Source organism: Lepidochelys kempii, chromosome 13 (genome assembly GCF_965140285.1).
Source record: "Lepidochelys kempii isolate rLepKem1 chromosome 13, rLepKem1.hap1, whole genome shotgun sequence".
NCBI classification, from domain to species: domain Eukaryota; kingdom Metazoa; phylum Chordata; order Testudines; family Cheloniidae; genus Lepidochelys; species Lepidochelys kempii.
In genome coordinates, this window is record NC_136392.1 from 31,595,685 (window position 1) to 31,620,513 (window position 24,829).

A 24,829-nucleotide genomic window follows, 5' to 3' on the forward strand; every position below is an offset into this window, starting at 1 on the left:
TTGGGAACCTAGTGTGACCGACTATGGAGGATACAGCCCAGGTGAGTTCTAGGTAATCATCAGTGTCTTTAAGAACTGAAGGTTGGATTCACAAGGTCCTGTTTAATGCACAACTCAAATGCTGTTAAGGGCTGTTGGTGGCTGGAGAAGGAAAAGCTGTTCAGAGGGAGGGGGAATGTTAGTGGTTTCCCTTGAAATGCATTAGGTTCATGTTTTTGGAGCCGTGCCCTGCCTGAGGGATGTGGAGAGCGTGGTCCTGGCTCAAGGCTCTCTCTAATCACAGGCAGTATTCACTGAATGTGGAGAAAAAACCAATGACACGTCCAAACAACCTTGACAGATGTCGGCTGAAATCCCTGACACACAATATTGTAAGTGGGGTAGGGTCTGTGCGGTTGAGGGAGGAAGGGGCTTTGGGTGGTCACTGGCTCTGAGAGGAGTTTGGGGAGGGGGACAAGGTGGAATTGCCATCATGGGAGATGTTTAGTTCCTGTTCTGCTGGATCTGAAGGAACTGTGTCTGCATGGCCATTGTTATGTGCCCATCACCACAGCCTCCTTCTTGCTGCTCCTGCAGCTGGATCCTTGGTGCAGTTCTGCACAGGTGTGTGGGTCTGCCCACCTGGAGCGCCCTCGAGACTGATGGGGCTTGGCTTTCTGGAGCAGCTTGCAGGATCGAGACCTTAGTCAGTAAAACTGGGCTACTGCCTGTCTGCAGGAGGCCGTCCCTTTACCTGCCCAACTCAAGATAATCCCTGAGTAAGCTGCTAAGCCTCACTCTGTGCCCTGAAGGGTGGCCACCTTGCAGAGTGGGGTGGTTCTAATGCCAAAGGCTCTCTGTGACAGTAGCTAATAGAGTCTGTGGATACCGCCCCTGTCACTCCCCACTCGCTCAATAGGAGCAGGCGTCCATCTCCCCACGGATCCTGTCCTGGGTAGGGGCTGGCCCCAGATGCTTTAGAGGAAGTTGTCAGGCTCCCCACAAGGGGCAGTTCTTCAATAAGCAGCCCCAGAGGCAGTTTGTTCTGTGGTTGGTTTATGCCCCGTACTGATGTTATCCTAGTCCATGTGACTCACACACGTAAACATCTGGGTCCTGTGTATCCTCGTGCGACCCAGCCCAGATTCCAGAGGGCTCTGGAATCAGCCCCTGGAAAGGCCCTGGAAAGGGGAGCCAGGGCAGCTCCTGCAGCTGGCAAAGGCCTCGGGAAGCATGCCAAGGGGAATGTGAGCGGTGAGGGCCCCATGACTGCCCCCCTGCTTCTTCACACACTTGCCCTCATCCTGCCCTCCTGCATGTCCATGAAGAAACCCCTTGCTCACCTTGCACCTGCCCAGGGAGATTCCACTCCCCCCTTGCCCACGGAGGGTTCCCCCTGCCCACCCCAGCCCCTGCTGCTGTGCCTGTCATACTGACATTCTGCAAGCTCTGCTGCCTCAGGAGTCCCCAAACCCTAGTGAAAATGCAGCCCTTACAGCCTTTCAAATATTCATTGCTTTTACACTGTCCTGCCCCACTCAGCTCGGCTGGGCAATGTGGGGCTGGGTTCCTGGGTGCGGCTCAGCGACAGACTCAGTGTGGGGGGTGTGGCTGGCCCGTGTGGAGCCCAGTTCCTGGGTGCGGCTCAGCGACAGGCTCAGTGTGGGGGTGTGGCTGGGCCGTGTGGGGCTGGGTTTCAGTGACAGGCTCAGTGTTGCTGATAAATTGCTGGAAGTTGGTGGTGGTGATGGTTTCGAGGAGACCTGTCCCTGCTCCGTGGTTGCTCCTGTCCCCTGCCCGCTGGGAGCCGTAGGGCCGGTGAGAACTGTGCTGGAGATGGACCCCAGGCTTGGGTCCACCCCGCTGAGCGCAGCTCCTCAGGCAGGCCTCGATGTGACCACATGGCCTCGGGATGCTGGTGTCTCTGGCCTCGGTGGGCGTCAGGCGCGCTGCAGGCGTGTGACGGGCGTGCTTGGTGTTCAGATCCTGTATGCGAAGCAGGGGCTCCGCGTGAGGAGGCGGCTGACTCGAGCCAACGTGAAGGAGAAAGTGAATGATGCAAAGAGAATCCTAGGGAAGCTGCGCTCCCTGGCTAAAGAGGTACAATGTGCGCTGGCCGGAACCCCGGGCACCCCCCACTTCTGGGCGGGCAGGCGAGGGGAGCCAGGCCCCCGCTGGCTGCGTGAGTGGAGACCAGGCTCTCCTTCTCCACACCCGCATGGATGGGCGGGGGCTGGGCTCCCTCTTTCCCAGTTGGGAGGGTGGGGGCTGGACTCTCTCCCTCGCCAAGCAGGTGGCCTCCCTACTCTGAATTATTTTTTCCGATTGTAAACACTCCTGTGAGCTTGCGGTCAGTGCCAGCGAGAGCCCAGGCAGCTGTGGCCATGCCTGCTCCCAGGAGTAGCTGGACCCTCACCCAGAGATGGTATTGTTAGATTGTATTACACTGCTCAGCCACCAGGTGGCACTGTGTGCCACAGACCTTATTGACGCTCGCAACAGCCATTCCTGGCAGTGCATTAGTGTCTGAAGGTGAACACATCCCTGGTGCACCTCTGGGGGTAGGAAGCTCTGTGGCCCATCCGTATCTGGCACAAGAGCCTGACATGCTTGTAGCAGCCCTGTAACCTGCTCTGTCCAAGGTGTATGTGATAGAAGATGATAGAATAAATGGTTCTAAGTGATGGAGAAATAGTGGATCTGCTGGGATTTGTGAGCAGAACCTAATGATCCCCGGCCTATATGTGACATTGCTGCTGTCTGTCCCTGCTTGGCCTGGTCTGACACACAGTCAAATCCTGGCCATTTGGCAGCAGGGCGCTTGAACAGGGAGACAATCTCCAGTTCTGCTGTCTCAGGGTCTCTCCCCCGGAGGAGCCGTGTTGAGCACATTCTGCAAATTCAGAGCTTTCATTTAAAACAATTCTGTTTCTTTTTCTGTAGCAGAAATTTGGGCCTTTCTATATTCAAAGTTTTCTCACAGTTTAGTTTTAATCAGTTTACAAAACTAATTCATTAAACCGGTGAAAACATAGTGTGGATACTCTTTACAAATTTGCGGATGATACTAAACTGGGAGGAGCGGTAGATACGCTGGAGGGCAGGGATAGGATACAGAGGGACCTAGACAAATTGGAGGATTGGGCCAAAAGAAATCTGATGAGGTTCAATAAGGATAAGTGCAGGGTCCTGCACTTAGGACGGAAGAACCCAATGCACAGCTACAGACTAGGGACCGAATGACTAGGCAGCAGTTCTGCGGAAAAGGACCTAGGGGTGACAGTGGACGTGAAGCTGGATATGAGTCAACAGTGTGCCCTTGTTGCCAAGAAGGCCAGTGGCATTTTGGGCTGTATAAGTAGGGGCATAGTGAGCAGATCGCGGGACGTGATCGTCCCCCACTATTCGACATTGGTGAGGCCTCGTCTGGAGTACTGTGTCCAGTTTTGGGCCCCACACTACAAGAAGGATGTGGATAAATTGGAGAGAGTCCAGCGAAGGGCAACAAAAATGATTAGGGGTCTGGAACACATGACCTATGAGGAGAGGCTGAGGGAACTGGGATTGTTTAGTCTGCGGAAGAGAAGAATGAGGGAGGATTTGATAGCTGCTTTGAACTACCTGAGAGGTGGTTCTAGAGAGGATGGTTCTAGACTATTCTCAGTGGTAGAAGAGGACAGGACAAGGAGTAATGGTCTCAAGTTGCAGTGGGGGAGGTTTAGGTTGGATATTAGGAAAAACTTTTTCACTAGGAGGGTGGTGAAACCCTGGAATGCGTTACCTAGGGAGGTGGTAGAATCTCCTTCCTTAGAAGTTTTTAAGGTCAGGCTTGACAAAGCCCTGGCTGGGATGATTTAATTGGGGATTGGTCCTGCTTTGAGCAGGGGGTTGGACTAGATGACCTCCTGAGGTCCCTTCCAACCCTGATATTCTATGATTCTATGATTCTTAATTGGATTAAAACCAGATCTGCCTCAATGTAAGCCTTAATTGATTCTTTACTGAATTAAACTAAATTCATATAAACTAGGATTAATTTGGGTTGTGTGTGTCCCTGGTGGGTATTGCATGGGTTTAACTCCCTTGGTTTGGATTCGCACCTTCAGTGATATGGATGTAGCTTTGAACACAGACAAGGTCTGCCTCTTCGCAGTGTTAACTAATGAGATGCTGCCCTGTTAATCCAGCCAGTAGAGAGCTGTTCCCAGCCAGCAATGAGACAAAGGCAGGAATTTACTTTCCCCCTTTCCTTACCTCAATGAGATGTGAACTTCAGCACCTGTCAAAGCCATCTAAGTGCTAGCACCAAGCACTGTCTGTCAACCTACAAACGGACTAATTTCTTAAAACCGATGTAATTATTTCTGTGCCGGTTTGCGTGTGGACACTAATTTCAGAATAAAAGGGGCTAAAGTCAATTTAGCAAAGGGAACTTTAATTGCTTTTATTCTGAAATTAGTGTCCACACACAAACTGGCGCCAAACTAACTACATCGGTTTTAATTCACACACTTTTCATTGTTTCATGCAAGTTTGTGCATAGACCACACTGCTGAGGCAACCCTTTAATTGTCTGGTTTTCTTTAAAGTGTCCACGGAGGAAAGAACTAGTGTGTCCTTCTTGTGTTTCCCTCTGAGGAGTGAAAAAAACCTGGAAGATTTTTTTTTTAAAAGGTTGTGGTTTTTATGTTAGAACTGTCCATAAAAGGCTGGAACCTGAGCAATTAAGAGGGGAAAGAGGTTTTTTTAGTTAGTGTTTAAAAAAACCTCTCTTCTTTGTTTGTCTCCATAGTTGCCCTGGTGCCCCACTCTGGGCCTGTGCCATACGTTTACCCCGTACAGTTTTGCACTGCAGTGACCGCACAGAACACATTGTCTTAATGTAACCTTCCTGCTAGGTGGTGTCAGCAGCAACAAGGGCCAGATTCAATATCTAGGGGTTCCTCTTCACATTGCAGAACAGAACCGGCTCGAGCCCCGACCCAGAAATCTGGGAAAATTACCCTCCCCCACACCCCCGGCATCTCTGAAAGACGATAGTTCCCCACTTACAAGCACTGAGTCTGTGTATAACAACCCACACCCCCCACATTCATTTAGGAAAACATTGCAACAATAATTCAAAAGCACGTAAACCATAAGCAAACACCCACCCCACAGTACATTGGGCAATGTCCTTTGCCTCAGTTTGCCACCTTGCGGTATGAAAGTCTGATGGACGAAAGTCCCTTTAACAGGCCACTCCCCTTTCCCTCCGCTGCACACAGCTGGGGCGTGTTCATGTGGGTTTGTCTCCCACCCATCAAGGGAGGGCCATTGAACAACGCCTCTTGCTGCAGCTGCTGTCCTTGCTGCTCTCCGCCTCCGTCCACTACTGCCGCTGTTATCTCTGCTGCTGCTTGCTGGCATCGCTAGTGCCATGTGCTGAGGTTCCAGTGCTTAGCCCGGCTCTTCGTGATTTCACTGGTGCTGCCTCTGCCTTGCCTTCCACTGCAGCTCTGGCCCCACACCAGGTCTCAGGCTCAGCCCCTAGACCTGCTCATCAGTGATGTCAGCTGTCGTGACCACTGAACAGAAACAGGGCCTCTCAACTGAGTCTGATCAACTCCATTTTTAAACACTGGAGAGAGAATGTTTCAAGTGGTCTCTAAGATGCTTTAAACAGAGTGTGGAACACCTGTTCTCACCCCCCTCTAACTTTCACTTGGAGTTGGTGCCCCTGCGTAGCAAGTGATGCTCAAGTTAGGGTGATGCCCTCAGTCAGGGCAGGCTAAGTACAGTTCTTCTGCCTGTTGCTCCTACAATAAGGACTCCCCCTGCATTTTAACCCCAAACAGCCCAAACTGATCACGTTGGCAAAGCAGCTCTGACTGCTGAACACCTAGGTAGAGTGGATGTGTCTGTGCAAATATGGTCTGCTCCTGAAGTCTTTTCCCTCAGTTCATCACTAGATGGCAGAGGAGAGCTCATCTGGCCCTGGCTCACATTAATATAGACACGCCTTCAGTCACAAACACTTGGGAGAAAAGATTCAGTGCCCCATTCATCTGAGGGCACAGAAAGCTCTCACTCCACCCGCTCTGATCTCCCCAGGAGTCTGTCAGTGAGAACAGAGAAGGTTGGATATTCCAGATATTTTTAATGAAAAAACAAGAGCAACGCAAGAAATATACAACTCTATGCAAAAATCTTTGCAGGTCACCTTTAAAAACTGCCAGGAAATTAAATGCAAAAACCTAAGTTAGGATACACATTTTAAATGTCAAAGTCAGGAAATGCAGAAGTGAAGTTCACTAAGCAACATTATCTTTGTATCTTGTATATTGCACCTACTAAGAGAAATAACATGTATTACGTAATCAAGATTTTCAAAAAATGTCACCTAAAGTTAGGCCCCTAAAGCCACAGTTAAGCACCTAGCAAGTGACTTGATTTTCAGAAGTGCCAAGCACTCAGCAGAGTGGGAGTTTTGCCATTAACTTTGGTGGAAGCAGGACTGGATCATCTATATTCCCTCATGGGGACATTCTCTCTGAGACTCTGCATTGCCTATATCTTCCAGCCCCAGTGCACGCTCCCCGATGTCCTACTCTGGATGTTCAGCAATAATAAGCGAGTGGCATGCACAAGAATTCCTGCACAGAATGTCCTCTACTCTGTAGTAGAAGAGGAGAAAGGCAAGGACTGTGCAAAGATCCAGACCGTCTTTTTAAAGGTAGAGTTTATGTGAAAAACCTAACCATATTCCTGCTTATTTCATTCCATGTTCGTCTCCCTTCCTTCACCAGCTCTAATTATTGGTTCTGTATCTGAGAGAGAATTTGTAAGACTAGTAAAAGCCAAACAGTCTAATTGCATAGTGAGAATACTGCTCGTTTCTGTACCAGGTCCAAACAAGTGAGCTCCTGGACTGGGTAAAGATTTACTTGACTTCTCCTCTCACAGCGTGATTGTTTTCATTTAAAAAAAAAAACAGCACAAAGCATTTGGAATGTTTTGACATGGGAACATTTCATCATTTGCAGAACAGAATGTTCTGGTTTTTGTTTAGAAACCACTTCATTTCAAAATTTCTTTAATATTATAAAAAAGGTAGAACTGGAAGGAAATATTTTGATTTTATGGAAACAAAACATTTTGATTGTGAAACACATTATTTTTTTAAATTTTGTTTCACGTGAAGCTTTGAAAGTTTTGGTTTCCTTCTGGAACATAACATTTTTTTTGAGATTGTGGAATTTCCCAAGAAACAGAAAATTTGATCCCCGCCCAGCTGCCCTTCAGACCCATGTGTAAAGCTGCAGGCACAGTGATGGTGCACTGCTAATCACCGGCATGCGATATAGTCTCTGAATGCCTGTGGGTCTGGATGGGAAGTGAAACTAACCTTCTGCACTCCAAGGTCCCAGGGTCACGCACCGGAGAGATCTTTGCGAAACTAGAGATCTATATGTGGCTGGGGGTGACCAAGTATGTGAAGAACAGCACTGCAGAACTGCCTGAGGAATTCAAGCCCATCTATGAGAGCGGCCAGCAGACAGAGCAGCTTCCAGCACACATGCCGCCCAGCCGGCTCAGCAGGGACGGTGAGCACAGACTGCCCTGGTTACTCTACAGTCCCACTGGTGGCTAAACTGAAAACAAATGAGAGAGCAGTGAGCTGAGCGAGTCCTGCCTGGGCGCCTGGATGTGGGCTCCGCCAAGAGCCTTTTTGGCTTACGGGAATGTGTGTTTGCCACAGCAGCATTCAGAGTGCTGCCGTCTCCTTCTGTACAGATGGCAGAGACCTGCTAGCGTGGGGGGCAGAGAGAGCAGGGCACCTCAGCCTGCCATGGACAACCTGTGTCCCTGGGGCAGTGGTTCTCAACCTATTTGCCATTGTGGTCCGCATCCAATACTACCTCTACGGCCCTGAGGATGTCACATGGGCCACAGCTGTGTGCTGATTGGGCTGCAAATGCCCCCCGGGCTGCGGGTTGAGAACCACGGCTCTAGGGTTGAAAGTTCTGGCAGAATGTCACAGGGACCCCCCCGTGAGAAAGGGGCACTGTTGCTTCATAAGCTACTGGAGAGTCACTGGCTGGGTCCCGATTTCTAGGGTGTGTAACCTGCTCAAGACCTGTCCAGTAATTCACTGGCTTTGCTGAGGCCTGATGCAGCTCTGAGGGGCACATGTTCATAGCGAATCACTCCAAAATTAACCCCCCAAAGACTCTAGAACACTAGTTGTCACTGGGGACAAAGAAATTAACCGAAAGTGGACTGCCTAGCCCAAGCTATATTGAGATATACTGATCCAAAGCACTTCAGCAGACACCTGTAAAGGTGCTGTCGTCTGCCCTCCTCGCCTCTTAGGGCCCCCCCCACCCTCTGGGCCCGCCTGGAAACTCTCTCCCAAGAGTGCCAAGGGTATAATTACTCGGATCTCATAGCAGCCAGTGATTTCTGCTTTGTCTTGCCAGACTTCAGTTACTTCCAGCTGCGAGCTCACTTGTACCAGGCTCGGGGGATCCTGCCTGCTGACGACAATGGCCTTTCAGACCCATTTGCAAGAGTGGTGTTTTCGACTCAGTGCCAGACCACCCGGGTAAGGTCTCTCTGGTCCTACTGCAACCCATCTCCTTCACCTCAGGAAACTCGCCTGTGGACCAAACCAGTTACTGCTTGCAGTGTTGGAAGCTGGCATCACAGGAGGAGACCGTCCAATTACCTGACTCCAGCTGTGGAGACATTTTCATGCCCTCTGAGTGTTGGGATTTTTCTCTGAGACTTTCCACACTCTGTTCCCAAGGAAGTAGCTCAAATCTGGACGCGTCTCTGACAGTTTTTTATTGGCATATAGCAGTCCTGTGCTGAGGGGATGTGTTTAGGGGTTTGCCAAAGCACACAAAAATCAATCAGATTGTATAAATATTCTAAACCAAAGTGACTCATGCACATTCCATGTTACATTGTATCACACTTTGTAATTGGGTTACTAATTTTGGTAACCAATCCCTGTACAGGTCATGAACTGTCCACAAGCTGCTAGTAAGCAAAGCTGCAGATTATCATACATCATTCTTCTTACTCTGTCTTTATCTACTAGCCACAGGCTATTTACAAGGCCACCTGTGAATCTGTGGCTTGTCCACTGTTAATCTCGGTTTCCTTTCATTGTTCGTGCCAGGCCTGCACTGAGCAGTGTGAATATTTAAGGAATCTTTGGTGACAACAGTTGTATCTGAGGGAGACTGGCAAATGCCCAGATCAGCCCCCAGAATTCTCTTATCTCCTGCTCTTGAAGGCATTGGCCATGCGCACACAGCACTGAGGGGGGTGTGTGTGTGTGTTTTTGTGTGGGCTCTATAGTCCCTCTCGCCCTGCTTTGGGGAAGGGATGTCTGCAGCCTCCCCCACCCCCCACTGCTTCCTTAAAGGGCCATTTTAAGAATGAACTTGACTGAATTCAAGAGACTCTGCTGAGCTCTATTAATCCTGATCGCTCTCCATACAGACCTTGGAGGAAACCCTGAGCCCATTGTGGAATGAGCTACTTTTATATGATCAGCTGATTATTGATGGGCGGAGAGAGGATTTGAAGACCGAGACCCCCGTTGTTGTCATCAGTATCTTTGACCATAATAAATTTGTAAGTATGACAGAATGACCCTGTCCCTCTATGTCCATAAGCTCAGTGTGTGCAGGAGTCTGGGGAAAGCTGAAGGAAGGTCTGTCCAGATACAGGACGTCACATGGACGACTGCACCAATTTGCTCTGCCTCCGCTCCTGTGATTAGATCTTACCTATACCAGCAGCTCAAAGCTGCAGGGAGGTTGGAGACACCAGGAGTGGCTCTTTGGGGAGGGCTTTGACAAGCTTCCTGTTGTCAGTCTGCTCTGGTGGTGCCAACGAGTGGAGCTGTGTGTGTGTGATGAGTGAAGCCAGCCGAGCTGCCGCCAGCCTGGAGAAGTGAGGAGCTCGTAGAGGAGAGGATGGTTCACATGCAAACACTGAGCTGGATTCTGGTTTGCAGTCTGGAAAGCAACCAGACCTGCCAAGCTGCGAATTACGCTGTGTGGCACAGTTCTAAGTCAGTGCCCAGACAGGCCGCTGTACTGCCCCAGCTCAGCCTGTGCACAGAAGATGTGGCAGGGGCTTGCTGTGGTCCAGAGGCCCAAAGGTGGAAGTCCGAGCAGGTCTGTAACAGTCTTACCACACCCAGTGTCAGCCCCCCAACTGCCTCAGCTTCCTCCTTCCTTAGTCAAATCACCTCAACTGGTGCTTTAAGTTACTCTCCCATCTGGGGTCTGCTTTACTAACCTAACAAGAGCAGTTTAACTCCGAGCTAGACTCTCAGCCACCTTCCCTGCAGCTCACTAGGCCCAGCCTAGGTGCCACAGTCCATTTGGTTCCTCCAGGCTCATAATCCCCTTGGAAGGTTTTTGAGGTTGTGGCTCACTGCAGGTAGTTGCAGCTAAGCCTCTCCCTCTGGCTGGTAGGGACAGCCTCTTTCCCAGCTCTCAGTGACCCTTGTATCAGGCCTGGCCCAGGCCTTCTCAGCCCCGATCTCCCCATCTCTCTGAGAGAACAGGCCCCCTCACACATAGCCCTGCCCTGGGCTACCATCACATGATCCCCGGTCGCCTGGCCCAAGCCTGAACCCATCACATGGGCACCCCACTTGGGGGGATCACTGGACACAGGTGGGACTGATTCCAGCACGCCTTACAAGCCCAGCCTGCCCTGTGACAAGCTCTGAGCATGCTCTAACCTCTGCTGTGGCCGGATGATGCAGACCTGCCCTGACATCTGGTTTGGTGCAGCCAAGAATCTGGGCTATTTTTCACTTACAGACCCAAGTGGAGGTGTCGCAGTCTATTCGTAACACACTGAATGTGACTGTCAAACTGAACCACAGCATGATCATGCTAATATGCGTTTCCCACCATTCCTAGCTACCTCCGCTGGTGCCAAAGCCCAGCTGTCCCCACCCAGCTGCCAAAACCTCCTTGACGCAGCGCAGTTATGTGTCTTCACTACCGAGTGCAGCAGCACAGTGAAAACTGAAAATGTACAGGCCTTGTAAAATAAACTGAACTGAATATCACATGAAATCATATTACAGTCCCAAAAAACTATTAACATAATGTTGTTAGGGTTGCAAAGTCCAGCTCTTGAAAGCTAGGAAATGCCAGAACTGGCAACCTGCCTTTTGATATGGTCTTTCATTACATGATCACCTACTGTCTTTTTCACAGGACCCTTGTGTCCTGCAGTGCACAGGATGGACGGTGCTCAGGGGATGAGTCGGGGTGTGTAACAAAGGAGGCTGTTGTCTGTAGGCCTTGCCGCATGCACACTAGAAGTTGAAAGGTGTATAGGAACGAGGCAGTGGATTGCAGGAAGAAAGGCTAGTCTTGGGGCTAAGGCGGTTGAATGGAGACCTGGATTCCATCCTTGTCTTTTCCACGGTCTCTCTGTGTGACGTTGGTAAAGTCACTACACCACAATTGTAGCAGGTGGCCACTGTGTGTTCCTCGTTTTGTGGGTGTCCAGCTTGAGACACTTGATATACAGACGTGCTACGTATTCACAGCTGCAGCTCAACTTGTCGGGTGCAGTGGATGCTCGGCACCTCTGGCAGTAAGGAAGTGTGGTTGAATGAATGAGCAAAGGGCTGGGCTTCATGTGGCCCTGAGTTCTGGTCTTGGTTTTGCCACTGATTCTTTGTGTGGCCTTGGCAAGTCACTTTGTCTTCCTGGATCAGTTTCCCAATTGTAAAATTGGCCACACACTGAATACTGAGGATAGAAAGAAACGCGGAACAGGTTCCTGAACGCTGTCCATGCTGTGCTCGGAATAGGACATGGAGCATGTGGAAAAAGCAGCATGTTATCACATAACAGAAGCCTGTCTAATAATAATGCAAACACACAAGGGGACTGAATTACAGTGGCCAATTTGGTCATTTCCTAACTTTTGAGGGCTGGACTTTGCAACTTAAATACCCTTAATTTAACATTTTTTGTATATAGGCATATACATAGATGCATGCATTGTCTTACACACACGGCTTTAATTCTCAATAGTAGTCACAGGTTTTATTATTTACAGACCATCCTAGATATACAGGTAATTTACAAGCAAGGAGACCAGGCCCATACTGTAAATAACTTGAAGTCTCACTCTGGTAGATACAGGGCATGCAATGATTGTTGAAATGCAGGAAGGCAATGCTGCATTGTCAGTGAGAGGAAGGTGTTCCTTGCCTTGTTCTGTATTGCACCCATTTCTGTGGTATCTGGTTACATTTTCCACAGTTCAGATTGGGCCATTAGCATTGCAGATAAGAAGAGCCAATCCCTATGCTCTCCTGAAGCCCTCACCTATAAAGATAACAAGAGGAAGACTGGGCGGGTCAGCTAAGTGCCTAGGGTTTTATGGTTCTGTCAGCGGAAAGCCTAGGAAGCAGGGCCAGCTCTAGGATTTTTGCCGGCCCAAACAAAAAAATTTTTTGCTGCCCCCGCTTTTTTTTCATGCCCTCCCCCAGCTCCGCCCCAACTCTGCCCCTTCCCCAAATCCCCGGCCCCGCCTCCTCCCCCGGGCGTGCTGCATTTCCCGCCCCCATTGCTTCCTGTGGTTCCCTGCCCCCTGCAGGCCCCCCGCCCTAGCTCACCTATGCTCTGCCTGCTCCCCTGAACACCCTGCCGCTCCACTTCTCCCCCCTCTCTCTCAGGCGAGGGAGAGGCAGTGTGTTCAGGGGAGCGAGCGGAGCGGAGCGGAGCAGGGGAGCTCCCTCCCTCCCTCCCTCCCAGGCTTGCCGGGCCAAACAGCTGTTTAGCGCGCGGCAAGCCTGGGAGGGAGCGGGGAGAAGCGGCGTGGCGGCGGCGGCGTGCTCAGGGGAGCAGGCGGAGGTGGAGCAGAGGCGAGCTGGGTCGGTGGGGGCACATTTCCAGGGGCGGCATGGCTGGCGCCGGGACGCCGCCCCTAGAAATCTGCCGCCCCAAGCACCTGCTTGTTTTGCTGGTGCCTGGAGCTGGCCCTGCCAGGATGGGAGGTGTGGTTTGAGTCTTTCCAGTGACTTTGCGGAACTTGCACCTGGTGGGGATTAAGCCCATTCTGGCATGTTGTACTGGGACCTGAAACGCCGTGAGAATGCAGAGGCAGTATCCAGTGGCTGCTCCTCCTTGTCTGTAGGGTTCTCCGGAATTCCTTGGCCGGGCCTTTGCTACTCCACAGGTGAAGCTGGTGGATGAACCATACTGCAAACCTGCCCTGCAGTTTTTTGACATTTACAAAGGACCCAGAGCAGCAGGGGAATTAATTGCTACCTTTGAGCTGATCGAGCTGGATTACAGTGGCTACTTGGAGGTAACTGGCTTCTCTGGGGTAGCAGTGTGGTAAGAGGTGCATGGCAGCTTGTTCCAGCTGCTTCCTGCTATCTGGGCTGGGCAGATTAACACCTGGGGCATGATGCTGGGCTCCCTGCTCTAGCCACATCCTCAAGCAGAGAGGAGCACTCTCATCGTGGGAGGGCCCCCCAGTGTCGATGGGCAGCACTGAAGGAGGAGGACAAAGCTGGATATGGGAGAGATGGGTGGGTAGGTGAATGAGGGGATGTTGTGGGGCAGGAGAGTCAAGCTCCTTAATTTCTGTGTGGCCTGGCCATTTCCATCTGTCCAGCCTTCAGTGCCCAAAGACGTGGAACCCAAGGAGCCAGACTTCCTGGAGGACCCCCGTTCTGGACGCTTCATTATCCCAGAGGGAGTCCGGCCCATCCTCAAAGAATTCCGCATAGAGGTACTGTGGCTTTCAGTAGAGTTCTGAGCAGAGTTTCCTCTGACTGGTACCAGTGCGCCGTGACTTTATGGCAGGGGGTTGGGGAAGGGACTGACACAATACCTGGGACTCAAACATGTCTGTGCTGCCTCCTCACACCAGGGACTTTCGCAGGCCAGAAGTGAGTGTGGCTTGGAACTGGGGCGACATCTACCCACCGGCCCTATCTCATTTTGGGGTGCAATCCAGGCTGGAGAGGGGCTGTCATCACCTGCTCTGCATCCTGGGGTGCCTCACAAACAGCTTTGCTGCTGTATCTCCCACCCTGGGCTCCTCACAAACAGCCAGAGAGCATGCAGGTCACTTCGAGTGTCTGCGCATAGCAACAGCCTGCCAACAACACTCCACCAGCCTTGGTTTCCACTTGGTGGGTGACCCCAACACACTTCCAGTCCTGGACTTTCCCCAAATGTATGTTCTGCACTCTCCAGCCCTCTCCTCGGCAGTCCAGATATTGGAGGTCCCTTGAGACTCGTAAGGGGTCAATGTACAACAGTTTGTTACCTTAACTGCAGTTACCAAACAATTTAGTTTAAACACACTACTGGATTAGTTTTGATTAAAGAAGAATAGAACAAGTTTATTTAACTACACGGAGAGAGATTTTAAGTGAGTACAAGTATAAGGCATGGAAGTCAGAAATGTTTACAAAAGACATAAAGATAAAGCATTTTCTAGTCACTAAAACTGAACAAATAGACTTGGTTCAAGGTGAAATCCTTATTACATGTTCTCAGCACGAAGGCTGGCCAAATTCTGAGGTTGGAATCCCTCCCAAAGTCCAAAGGCTAGTTCCTTGGTCTTCTCAGGTGAGAGAGAGAGAGACAGACACCTACCGGGGGTGTTTTTGCCCCTCCCTTCTATACTCTAGTCACCCTTTGCAATGCATTTTCCTGAGTGTCACTAGACAAAGTTCCTTCCAGCTATGAGGATGGAGACACAGGGGTCTCATGGGGAAAGAGCTTCCATGTTGTTTGTTAAAATGCAGATCGATTTGTTCCTGCCCCACTTCGCTGCCAAAGACTGGCCATGTGACCAGTGATGGTCAATCAACTTTGACGACACCTGGCTAGAGGTGTCAGCTTGTCCTTTGTCTTCGAGAAACTTGTTTACCCCTCCCCAGGCTTGTCTGGTGAATGCATGTCAGTCACAACTTTAACTTTACATGTCATGTTGCTATATGTGTTTCACCAGTATATTATTGACGAGTGAGTTTAGTTTTCAAATGCTACCTCACAAGATGTATTTTGTATAGAGACGATCGCAATGTGTAGGGTGTGTATACAGTAGTGTGTTGGGTCACAAGCCCCCATTTCATCCAGCATCTCACCTGGAAAGTGTCCCATGTTGTTTGATTAACTCCCGATCACACTGAACAGAGGAGCCTGGCTGTGAGACAGCACCATTAGCTCTCACTCATCAACCCCCAAATTGCTCTGCTGAGTCTGCCCACCTCCAGACTGGCACATTCATTTGCTGTTGATGAAGTGTCCAGTGTTTTTCCTCCTGGGGGCGTCTGGGTGGGTGAGGAGCAGCCCTCACTCCTCCTGTGTTGGAAAGAGGGGTCTGACTGCCAGGGACGTGGGAAGGGTTAGCAGATGGTGATGCTGGTTACCTGTGGGGATGAGGGACCATCTGGCAGCTGGACAGGGTATAGTGAGATTAGTACTGGGGTTAGGTGGGTGGATTGGGGGTGATTGCCACTCGTAGGGGTGAGGAATTGGCGGCTGGGAAGGCTCGTGTGAAGAGTGCTGAGTGCCTAGAGCAGCTGACGCACTTGGCTCCTGCTGTTCAGATCCTGTTTTGGGGCCTGCGAGACTTGAAACGTGTGAACCTGTTTGAGGTAGATCAGCCCCAGGTGATCATCGAATGTGCCGGGAAGAAAGTGGAATCGGAAGTGATTGTGTCATACAAAGAGAACCCCAACTTCAACGAGCTGGTCAAATACATCAACGTGGTAAGTAGGGAGCAGTGCTCACTGCCAGGGCCCGCTAGCTCTGGGGTAGGGCTTTAGTGAGGAGGGGAGAGGCAGAGTTTCCACGGCCCGTGTTTCTGGAGAATGGGCGCATACCTGCAGACTGGGTTCAGCCCCAGCTGGGTTCCCCCTCTGGGGAACTGGGGCCCATTAAAGACCAGCTGCTGATGGGAAAGAACTCTCCATGGCATGAATCAATTCAGCCAGCATCAGCGGCTGCCTGCTGACGAGGCATGGGCAGGGCTCCAGTTCAGAACTGAGGAGCTGGGTCCCAGCACCGGCGCTGTCAGGACCTACCTGCACAGGGAGCATCAGGGCCGCTGTGCTAGGGGCTCACCAGGGTGCAGCTGGCGGGAGCGCAGCCCTTATCTGCCAGCTGGACACAAGTGAGCTATAAGCCAGACTCTGAGCTGCTGCAGAACACCCCCCCGCAGCCCTGGTGACAGTATGAGAGGCTCTTTTCAGGAGCTACCGGAGCAGGTGTACCTGCACCCACCCCTAAGCATCTTTGTGGTGGAGCAGCGAGCTTTTGGGCGTACCGTGCTGGTGGGGACCCACGTGGTGTCCCATATCATGAAATTCTCTCCCAAAGAGCTGGAGGAGCTGGAGGAGGAGGCAGAAAATCCGCCCAAAGGTGAGTTTCCTGGTTTGAACTGTGCTATGCAGCCCCCTCGCATGGCAGGGTGGCACTGGGCTTTCCACTGCCAAGTGCTGCGGGGGAGAGGGGGACTGTCCCAGCATGCAGCATGAGTGCAGCGTTTTCTGCAAGGCTGGCATGTCCCCATTGCCCCTCGCTCGCAGGGCAGTGCAGCAGAGGCGCGATTAGGCACCCCTCGGCTAATCCAGGCAGGGCAAGCTGGGGCGGAATTCAGGTCTGATGGTCTCAAGTGTCTTGCTGGGAGGCTGTGGACTCTCTGTGGTGCTGGCGTGAAGAGTCTGCAGACTGAATTCCTGCAGGGGTAACTCCTCACCCCCTCAGACAAGGCCGTTAACTTGTGGTGGGGCTCAACGAAGTCCCCTTTAGGGCTAGGGATCATGTTGTGGTGTGAAGCAGAGAGGCTTCCTCCTGTGAGCCTCCTAGTGCTTTCCTGCATCTCCCAGGATGGTATTTAGAAAAAACCAGTCCCAAGCAGCCTACTGGGGATGAAGTACAGCCTACTGGGTTGTAATGCAGGCCCATGGGGGCAGGGTCACACAGAGTAACACGGTGCGGTGGGGGGTAATGCCGGCCCATGGGGGAGGGTCACACAGAGTAACACAGTGCGGTGGGGGGTAATGCCGGCTCATGGGGGAGGGTCACACAGAGTAACACGGTGCGGTGGGGGGTAATGCCGGCATGCAGTGACCATTGTAATTGTCTAGCCTGACCTGCATAGCACAGGCCAGAGAATCCCGCTCAGTAATGGCATCTCCTGCAGGCAAGTTCTTGCTCTGTTCAGGGGAGTGACCCAATCGTATGGCAAGGTCTCTGTTCCTCTGCACTGACCTAAGCCTACTGCCTGAGTTGTCCAGGGCAGGCTTTATCTCCTTGCTTGGCTGCCTCTGGCTCAGGGCCAGGGAAGTGTCCAGAGCACCTTTTTCCATTTGCTCCTGTGTGTGAGAGAGCCATGGGTGGGGTTTAGGGCCCCGAGCAGACCTTTCTTGGCAGATACTCGCTAAGAGTTTCTGGGCCAGACCTCTGATTACCAAGGCCCAAATGTGGGGCGCAGTGTGAGGAGCGCCCAGGGAATGCGAAAGGCAGCAGAACCCCACCCTGCTGTGTGAATGACTCCTGCAGCTTCATGACGACGCCTTTCTGGTGTAAAATTTCAGACTGAAAGTGCGATGGGGGTAACATAGGTAATTTGGGGATTACAGGAATGGCCTCCCTTGCAGTGAGGTGCACCTGAGAGGTACGTCTGTGCCCTTGGCTCAACAGCCATTTGTAATTGGTGATGAGACCTTGGAAGATTAGACAATGATTGAATGATCTTCTTCCTGTTGGAATTCATAGTCTCCATCTTTCTTGCTCAGCACGGAAAGCCTCTGCTCGACCCAATGTCTCCCAGACTGTGATCAACATTGGCCTGACTGCAAGCGAAATGGGCAGCAAAGCAAACCCCCTGAATCTGGTGAAGGTAAGTGCGGTGCCATGTTGACAGTAACCTTCACGTTACTATTTGAATGGAAAAGCTGCTTGCCCGAAATACCCTCTCTGGCTTTGACGTGGATCTTATCTCTAGGTCGTATCCAAGAATAGTAACAGTTCAGAAGCGACGGTCACCTTCCCTGTTTCAGTGTCGTCTAGCAGATCATATGGCAGCATAATTCAGTTTCCGGTATAAGCCTGATTTTGATGGACTGCCCCTCTAATTTCCTCACCCCCTGCCCATCGTTTCGGCTTGAAATGGCACTTGCCTGGGCTCTAGGGAGAATATACGTGGAGAGGAGACGTTGAGGTTAATCCAATGAGGGGTTTCTGGGATATGAGACTTGGAAAAAATTAGTTGTATTTCACTTTCTGAAAAATTCTTCTCGTGTTTATAAAGTCTTAAGTGCCATCTCATTAATGGCTAAGTCTGGAAACTTCTGAGCCGGTCATTCAGTTGCCCTGGATGGGAGGTACTGCAGACAAGCATGGGTGCAACATTTCAGAATCATTTCTGACAGATTCGTATACATCTGAGCACTCAGCCAGGTTCCAGCAGAGTTTCTTTGCTTCCCTGGTTGTTATATGAATTGGCTTGGAAAGATGCAGCCTGTGGAAGCTATAAACTCCATCACCATTGCCAGTCTGAATCCGGCTGGTCACAGGCTCCCATAGCTGAACTTGATTTCATCAAGCAGGCTAAATACTGCACTGTGGAGTGTTTGATTTGAAAATATGATTTTCACTGACATATTTCACTTCCCATCACACTGATAATTCTTGCAGAGAATAGTTTCTGTGTCGGAAGAGAATCTACACCATGTTGCTACATGTTAGATTAGAGATGCCAAACCAGCGCCCTCGCTCCAAACCCCTCTACATTCAGATGTGGGGAGCGGAAGGGAATTGTACAGCTCTGGCCCATATCTCATTAAGACATAAATAACTTTTTACAAGCTTATTAGTATGTTAAAACAATGCCATTGGAAGGTTTTAATGATAATAAAACAAAAGCTGTTGGAAAACCTAGAAATTCAGTGCTAAGATTCAGGTTGAAAAAGCAAGGCATTGAAGTCAGGAAATTCATAGCTGGGCTTCCACAAACAGCTTTTGCTCTGACCCATATGAATAGCCACCTTCTGCCTATCCACCAGCAGTCTCCCTGCCCCATCTCTTACAGCCATGCGGCACCATGACCTCAGTTACATTCCAATACAAACCAGGGTGCCGGAACTACTGGAATGATGTCAGGATTGGAGTTACATTGTTATTTATAGAGCGCCAAAAGTAAACAAGGTGCTTTACAGACAAGGGATTTGGACCCTGCTGTGAACTGAAAATGTCATCAACTACCATACTGTAGAAATCCCCTTCATACATGGCCCTAGGACCCCAAACACAGACCCCCCTTTATTTCAACAAAAATTGCACTGACATGTAGCCTCCATTCTTCCACATCCACCCTTCAAGATGCATCTTGGGCTTGGCTCAGCTGCGAGAATGCATCCTGTTAGAGCACACCTTGACTAACACAATGTATCAGACTGTGTAGATTAGACTTGTGTGTCAAATTGTGTTAGCTGATTGTAGGTTACCAGTTAGTTAACCTGTGTTCTAACTGGATGGCTTTTCCCACTTTAGACAAGCCCCCTGACTGGCCCTTCCAAATATCTGTAACTCTCTGATGTGACTCAGTGGCTGTCACCTAGTGAACAAGAGCACAGGGTCAGAGTTAAAGGTGTTAGGGCAACTTTGCCACTGCATTTCCTGATTTTTCACACTCTTGTTTCAGTAATGACAGCGTCCCCGTAAACAAACATTCCTTCCATTGTAGAATTTCAAACCTTGCGGAGACTTTTGATCACAGTATTTGGAATAACTTCTAGGGCATCTCAGTTCCAATGGGCTGGATTTTCCTGGGCCTTTGTGCGGTAGAATGGAGGTAGCAGGGAGCAATCCAGACCAGTCAGGGGTTGTGTTACTGCCTGTCCTGGATCCCTGAATGCCTTCAAATGTTTGGCTGCTGTAGCTCCCTTGTCTGGGTGCTCCCAGCCAGCAGACAAGCCTGCACTGAATGTCTGTGTGACGAGTCATGCTGGACCAGCAGCTCTGACTCCAGCAGCCTGCTTGCTACACCACAGCTACACTCTGGCCTCCACAAGCCTTGGTTACACCTAGCAAGGTGACCCCTTCCCCCCCCTCCCCATCCTGAATTTTCCCCAGATCATGTGTTCTTCTTTGAGTGATGGTCCCTATTGTATTCCACTGTGGGTTCTGTATGAGCAGCATGCCTCCAGAGTCAGAGAATTTGAAAGTAATGTCTGTGGTCCATGCATGCACCCTGGCTCGCCTCGTGCTTCCAACTGAGGTGTGTGACAAAGTTCCTCCTCTGCCTTGGTGGGTCCTGTGCTTATTGGCGGATTTCCTCGCCTCAGAGATTCATGGCAGCTCTCAGTTTGGCCACTTTTGCTAGTGGCTCAAACCTGCCGTTCACTCAGCTACCCTCATCACTGGCCAGCATGGGGAAAGGGAGGAGCACAATCCCTGCAGTCTCTGCTGACCCACTTAGTGGGTCAGGGGATAGGCCAGGGACCTTCCCCCCTGGTGGGACCCACAGTCCAGGTCACCTCCTCTTGTCTCAAATAGGGAGTTGAGGGGAATGGGGGGAACCTGGGCCTGCCCTCTACTCCTGGTTCCAGCCCAGGGCCCTGTGGATTGCAACTGTCTACAGTGTCTCTTGTAACAGCTGCGTGACAGCTACAGCTCCCTGGGCTACTTCCCCATGGCCTCCTCCCAACACCACCTTTACCCTCACTGCAGGATCATCCTCCTGAAGCCTGATCATACTTGTACTCCTTAGTCCTCCAGCAGCACGCCTTCTCACTCCTTGCACACAAACATCCCTAACTGATGGGAGGTCCTTTTTAAACCAGGTGTCCTGATTAGTCTGCTTGCCAGAATTGATTCTAGTATGTTCTTAATTGGCTCCAGAGGTCTTAATTAGCTTGCCTGTCTTAATTGGTTCTAGCAGGTTCTTGATTGTTCTGGGGCAGCCCCTGCTCTGGTCACTCAGGGAACAGAAAACTGTTCATCTAGTGGCTAGAATATTTGCCTTCTACCAGACTCCTGTACCCCACTGAATTATAGAATCATAGAATATCAGGGTTGGAAGGGACCTGAGGAGGTCATCTAGTCCAACCCCCTGCACAAAGCAGGACCAATCCCCAACTAAATCATCCCAGACAGGGCTTTGTCAAGCCTGACCTTAAAAATATCTGAGGAAGGAGATTCCACCACCTCCCTAGGTAACGCATTCCAGTGTTTCACCACCCTCCTAGTGAAAAAGTTTTTCTTAATATCCAACCTAAACCTCCCCCACTGCAGCTTGAGACCATTACTCCTTGTTCTGTCATCAGCTACCACTGAGAATAGTCTAGAACCATCCTCTTTGGAACTCCCTTTCAGGTAGTTGAAAGCAGCTATCAAATCCCCCCTCATTCTTCTCCTCCGCAGACTACACAATCCCAGTTCCCTCAGCCTCTCCTCATAAGTCATGTGTTCTAGTCCCCTAATCATTTTTGTTGCCCTCCGCTGGACGTTTTCCAATTTTTCCACATCCTTCTTGTAGGGGCCCAAAACTGGACACAGTACTCCAGATGAGGCCTATTCAACATTGGTGAGAGGGGAACGATCACGTCCCTTGATCTGCTCGCTATGCCCCTACTTATACATCCCAAAATGCCATTGGCCTTCTTGGCAACAAGGGCCCACTGTTGACTCATATCCAGCTTCTTGTCCACTGTAACCCCTAGGTCCTTTTCTGCAGATCTGCTGCATAGCCATTCGGTCCCTAGTCTGTAGCAGTGCATTGGATTCTTCCGTCCTAAGTGCAGGACTCTGCACTTGTCCTTGTTGAACCTCATCAGATTTCTTTTGGCCCAATCCTCTAATTTGTCTAGGGCCCTCTGTATCCTATCTCTACCCTCCAGCATATCTACCTCTCCTCCCAGTTTAGTGTCATCTGCAAACTTGCTGAGAGTGCAATCCACACCATCCTCCAGATCCTTTATGAAGATATTGAACAAAACCGGCCCGAGGACCGACCCTTGGGGCACTCCACTTGATACCGGCTGCCAACTAGACATGGAGCCATTCATCACTACCTGTTGAGCCCGACAATCTAGCCAACTTTCTATCCATTCATCCAGCCCATAATTATAGTCCATTCATCCAGGCCATACTTCTTTAACTTGCTGGCAAGAATACTGTGGGAGACCGTGTCAAAAGCTTTGCTAGTCAAGGAACAACAAGTGCACCGCTTTCCCCTCATCCACAGAGCCAGCTATCTCGTCATAGAAGGCAATTAGATTAGTCAGGCATGACTTGCCCTTGGTGAATCCAGGCTGACTGTTCCTGATCACTTTCCTCTCCTCTAAGTGCTTCAGAATTGATTCCTTGAGGACCTGCTCTATGATTTTTCCAGGGGCTGAGGTGAGGCTGACTGGCCTGTAGTTCCCAGGATCCTCCTTCTTCCCTTTTTTAAAGATGGGCACTACATTAGCCTTTTTCCAGTCGTCCGGGACTTCCCTGGATCACCATGAGTTTTCAAAGATAATGGCTAATGGCTCTGCAATCACATCTGCCAACTCCTTTAGCACTCTCGGATGCAGTGCATCCGGCCCCATGGATTTGTGGTCATCCAGCTTTTCTAAATAGTCCCGAACCACTTCTTTCTCCACAGAGGGCTGGTCACCTCCTCCCCATGCTGTGCTACCCAGTGCAGTAGTCTGGGAGCTGACCTTGTTTGTGAAGACAGAGGTAAAAAAAGCATTGAGTACATTAGCTTTTTCCACATCCTTTGTCACTAGGTTGCCTCCCTCATTCAGTAAGGGGCCCACACTTTCCTTGACTTTCTTCTTGTTGCTAACATACCTGAAGAAACCCTTCTTGTTACTCTTAACATCTCTTGCTAGCTGCAACTCCAGGTGTGATTTGGCCTTCCTGATTTCACTCCTGCATCCCCGAGCAATATTTTTATACTCTTCCCTGGTCATTTGTCCAATCTTCCACTTCTTGTAAGCTTCTTTTTTGTGTTTAAGAGCAGCAAGGATTTCACTGTTAAGCCAAGCTGGTCGCCTGTCATATTTACTATTCTTTCTACACTGGTCTGGGTCTGTAACAGGGATAAATGGTGGGGTGGTCTGACCACCTTTTCAGTTAATTTTCAGCACTGCATGGTCTGGGCTGGAACCTCCAGTGTCCTCATCTCTGATGTCATTCTAAATAAACCGTTGTAAATCATTTTGTTAATTCTTCTTCGAGCGATTACTCATGTCGATTCCAAGTAGGTGTGTGCACATCACATGCACAGTCATCGGAAGGTTTTCCCCTTAGCATTGGGTCGGCTGTGGAGCCCCCTGGAGTGGCGCCTTCATGGCAGTGTATATAGGTCCCTGCTGACCCACCGCCTCTTCGGTCCCTTCTTGCTGCCGGTGACGGTCGTTGGAGTAGCTTCTCTCTTGCGAACAGCAAGCAATCCTGTAGCAGACTTCCGTTCAGTGTTACCTGTAAATAGTTAAAATCTTATCATTAGTATAAATAGATTGTTAGTTTAGATAAGTTTCAGTTGGGGGTCACCCACCCATTTTGTTTCTCCTCCCGGGAACTGGGGCATGTCTCGGTCTCAGGGTTTCAAGCTATGTGGGTCCTGCCTGAAGCCTATGCCAAAGGGAGACCCACATGACTCCTGTCTGAAGTGCCTGGGAGAGGCACACCAAACAGACAAGTGCAAAGTCTACAAAGGCTTCAGACCAAGGACCAAAAAGGAGAGGGACTTTAGGCTGAAACTGCAGCTTGTGGGGTCAGCCCTTTGTCCACAGCCAGCCCAGGTGGCGTCCAACCCCAAGCCTGGCACTTCGGTGCGGCGCGCACCAGTCTTGGTAAGGGAGGCCATGGTGCCAAGAAGGGACTCGGCTCCAAGGACCCCTGGCACCGCCATTCCCCAGTGCCAAAGACCTCCTCCAATGCAAGTGCCCATCGTCGGTCCCATTCGTCGGTGCTGCACAAGAAGAAGGAGGAGGACAGAGAGCACTCTCCCACTAAAGTAGTGGAGCGAGCAGGCACCAGCGGGGTGTGTTCCACATCGGGGAGCTCACATTGCAGCTTGGTGCAGTTTCTATTAGTCCCTCCCCAGCTGTACCTGAGAAGGGCGGGCACTTTGCCTCCATAAATACCTCATAGAGACGGCCATGAGACCCCAATCAGACCCAGGCCCTTGAACAATGTCCCTCCCTCCCGCCACGTACACTGGCCTGAATCAGCAAGGAGTGCTCCTCCTGCTACAAAGTCCAACTTCAGTGCTGGAGAATCCATCCCTACAGACCCCGTGGTAGGGCCTACTCGCGACATTCAGAAGCATTCCTCATAAGCATGGGACTAAGTCTTCCCTTTCTAAAAATGAGACGCTCCATCCACCAGTTCTGCCCCTGAGGACTTAGTATGTCCTAAGTCCCTTAGGCATGAGAAGAAAGCCCAGAAGCACTGGGTTCCACTGGCTCCAGACTGGGCTCTGTTGGTACCACTGTCAATGACTCCTCACAAGACCCATGACCCTCCAGCACCGGTGAGGACCGACCACCGCTGGATACCATCTTTGGCACCAAAGGCCCAAACAGAAAGAGAATCTCTCTGACACCTGGGAGATCCAGATCCGTGGCTGTGCTACAAGACGTTTTGACTCTCCCGGATCCAGAATCCCCCTCTTCCTCAGGACCTTCAGTCTCCAGGGACCTCATATCTCCTCTGAATGACCCCCGGCAGTGTGGAGCTTGTTGCCCTTCCGTACACAGCCTATGCCTCTCCAGCGGCATTGACAGTACCATCGCTGGAGCCCGAACCTGCATTTTCTTCCTCAAGAGATTCAGATC

At 50.7% G+C, this 24,829-nt stretch overlaps 1 protein-coding gene across 3 annotated transcripts in view; it reads left to right on the forward strand.

Moving 5' to 3' along the window:
* Positions 1–24,829, forward strand: part of LOC140897398 (fer-1-like protein 4) — a 160,510-nt gene that overhangs the window by 69,022 nt on the left and 66,659 nt on the right. For all 3 annotated transcript variants that reach the window (XM_073310003.2, XM_073310006.1, XM_073310002.1), the window contains 11 exons: positions 284–371; positions 1,963–2,079; positions 6,542–6,694; positions 7,382–7,565; positions 8,442–8,566; positions 9,475–9,609; positions 13,159–13,332; positions 13,645–13,761; positions 15,596–15,757; positions 16,241–16,409; positions 17,789–17,892. In XM_073310003.2, coding sequence (XP_073166104.1) covers positions 284–371; positions 1,963–2,079; positions 6,542–6,694; positions 7,382–7,565; positions 8,442–8,566; positions 9,475–9,609; positions 13,159–13,332; positions 13,645–13,761; positions 15,596–15,757; positions 16,241–16,409; positions 17,789–17,892 — 1,528 coding nt within the window. The remainder of the gene's footprint in view (positions 1–283; positions 372–1,962; positions 2,080–6,541; positions 6,695–7,381; positions 7,566–8,441; positions 8,567–9,474; positions 9,610–13,158; positions 13,333–13,644; positions 13,762–15,595; positions 15,758–16,240; positions 16,410–17,788; positions 17,893–24,829) is intronic.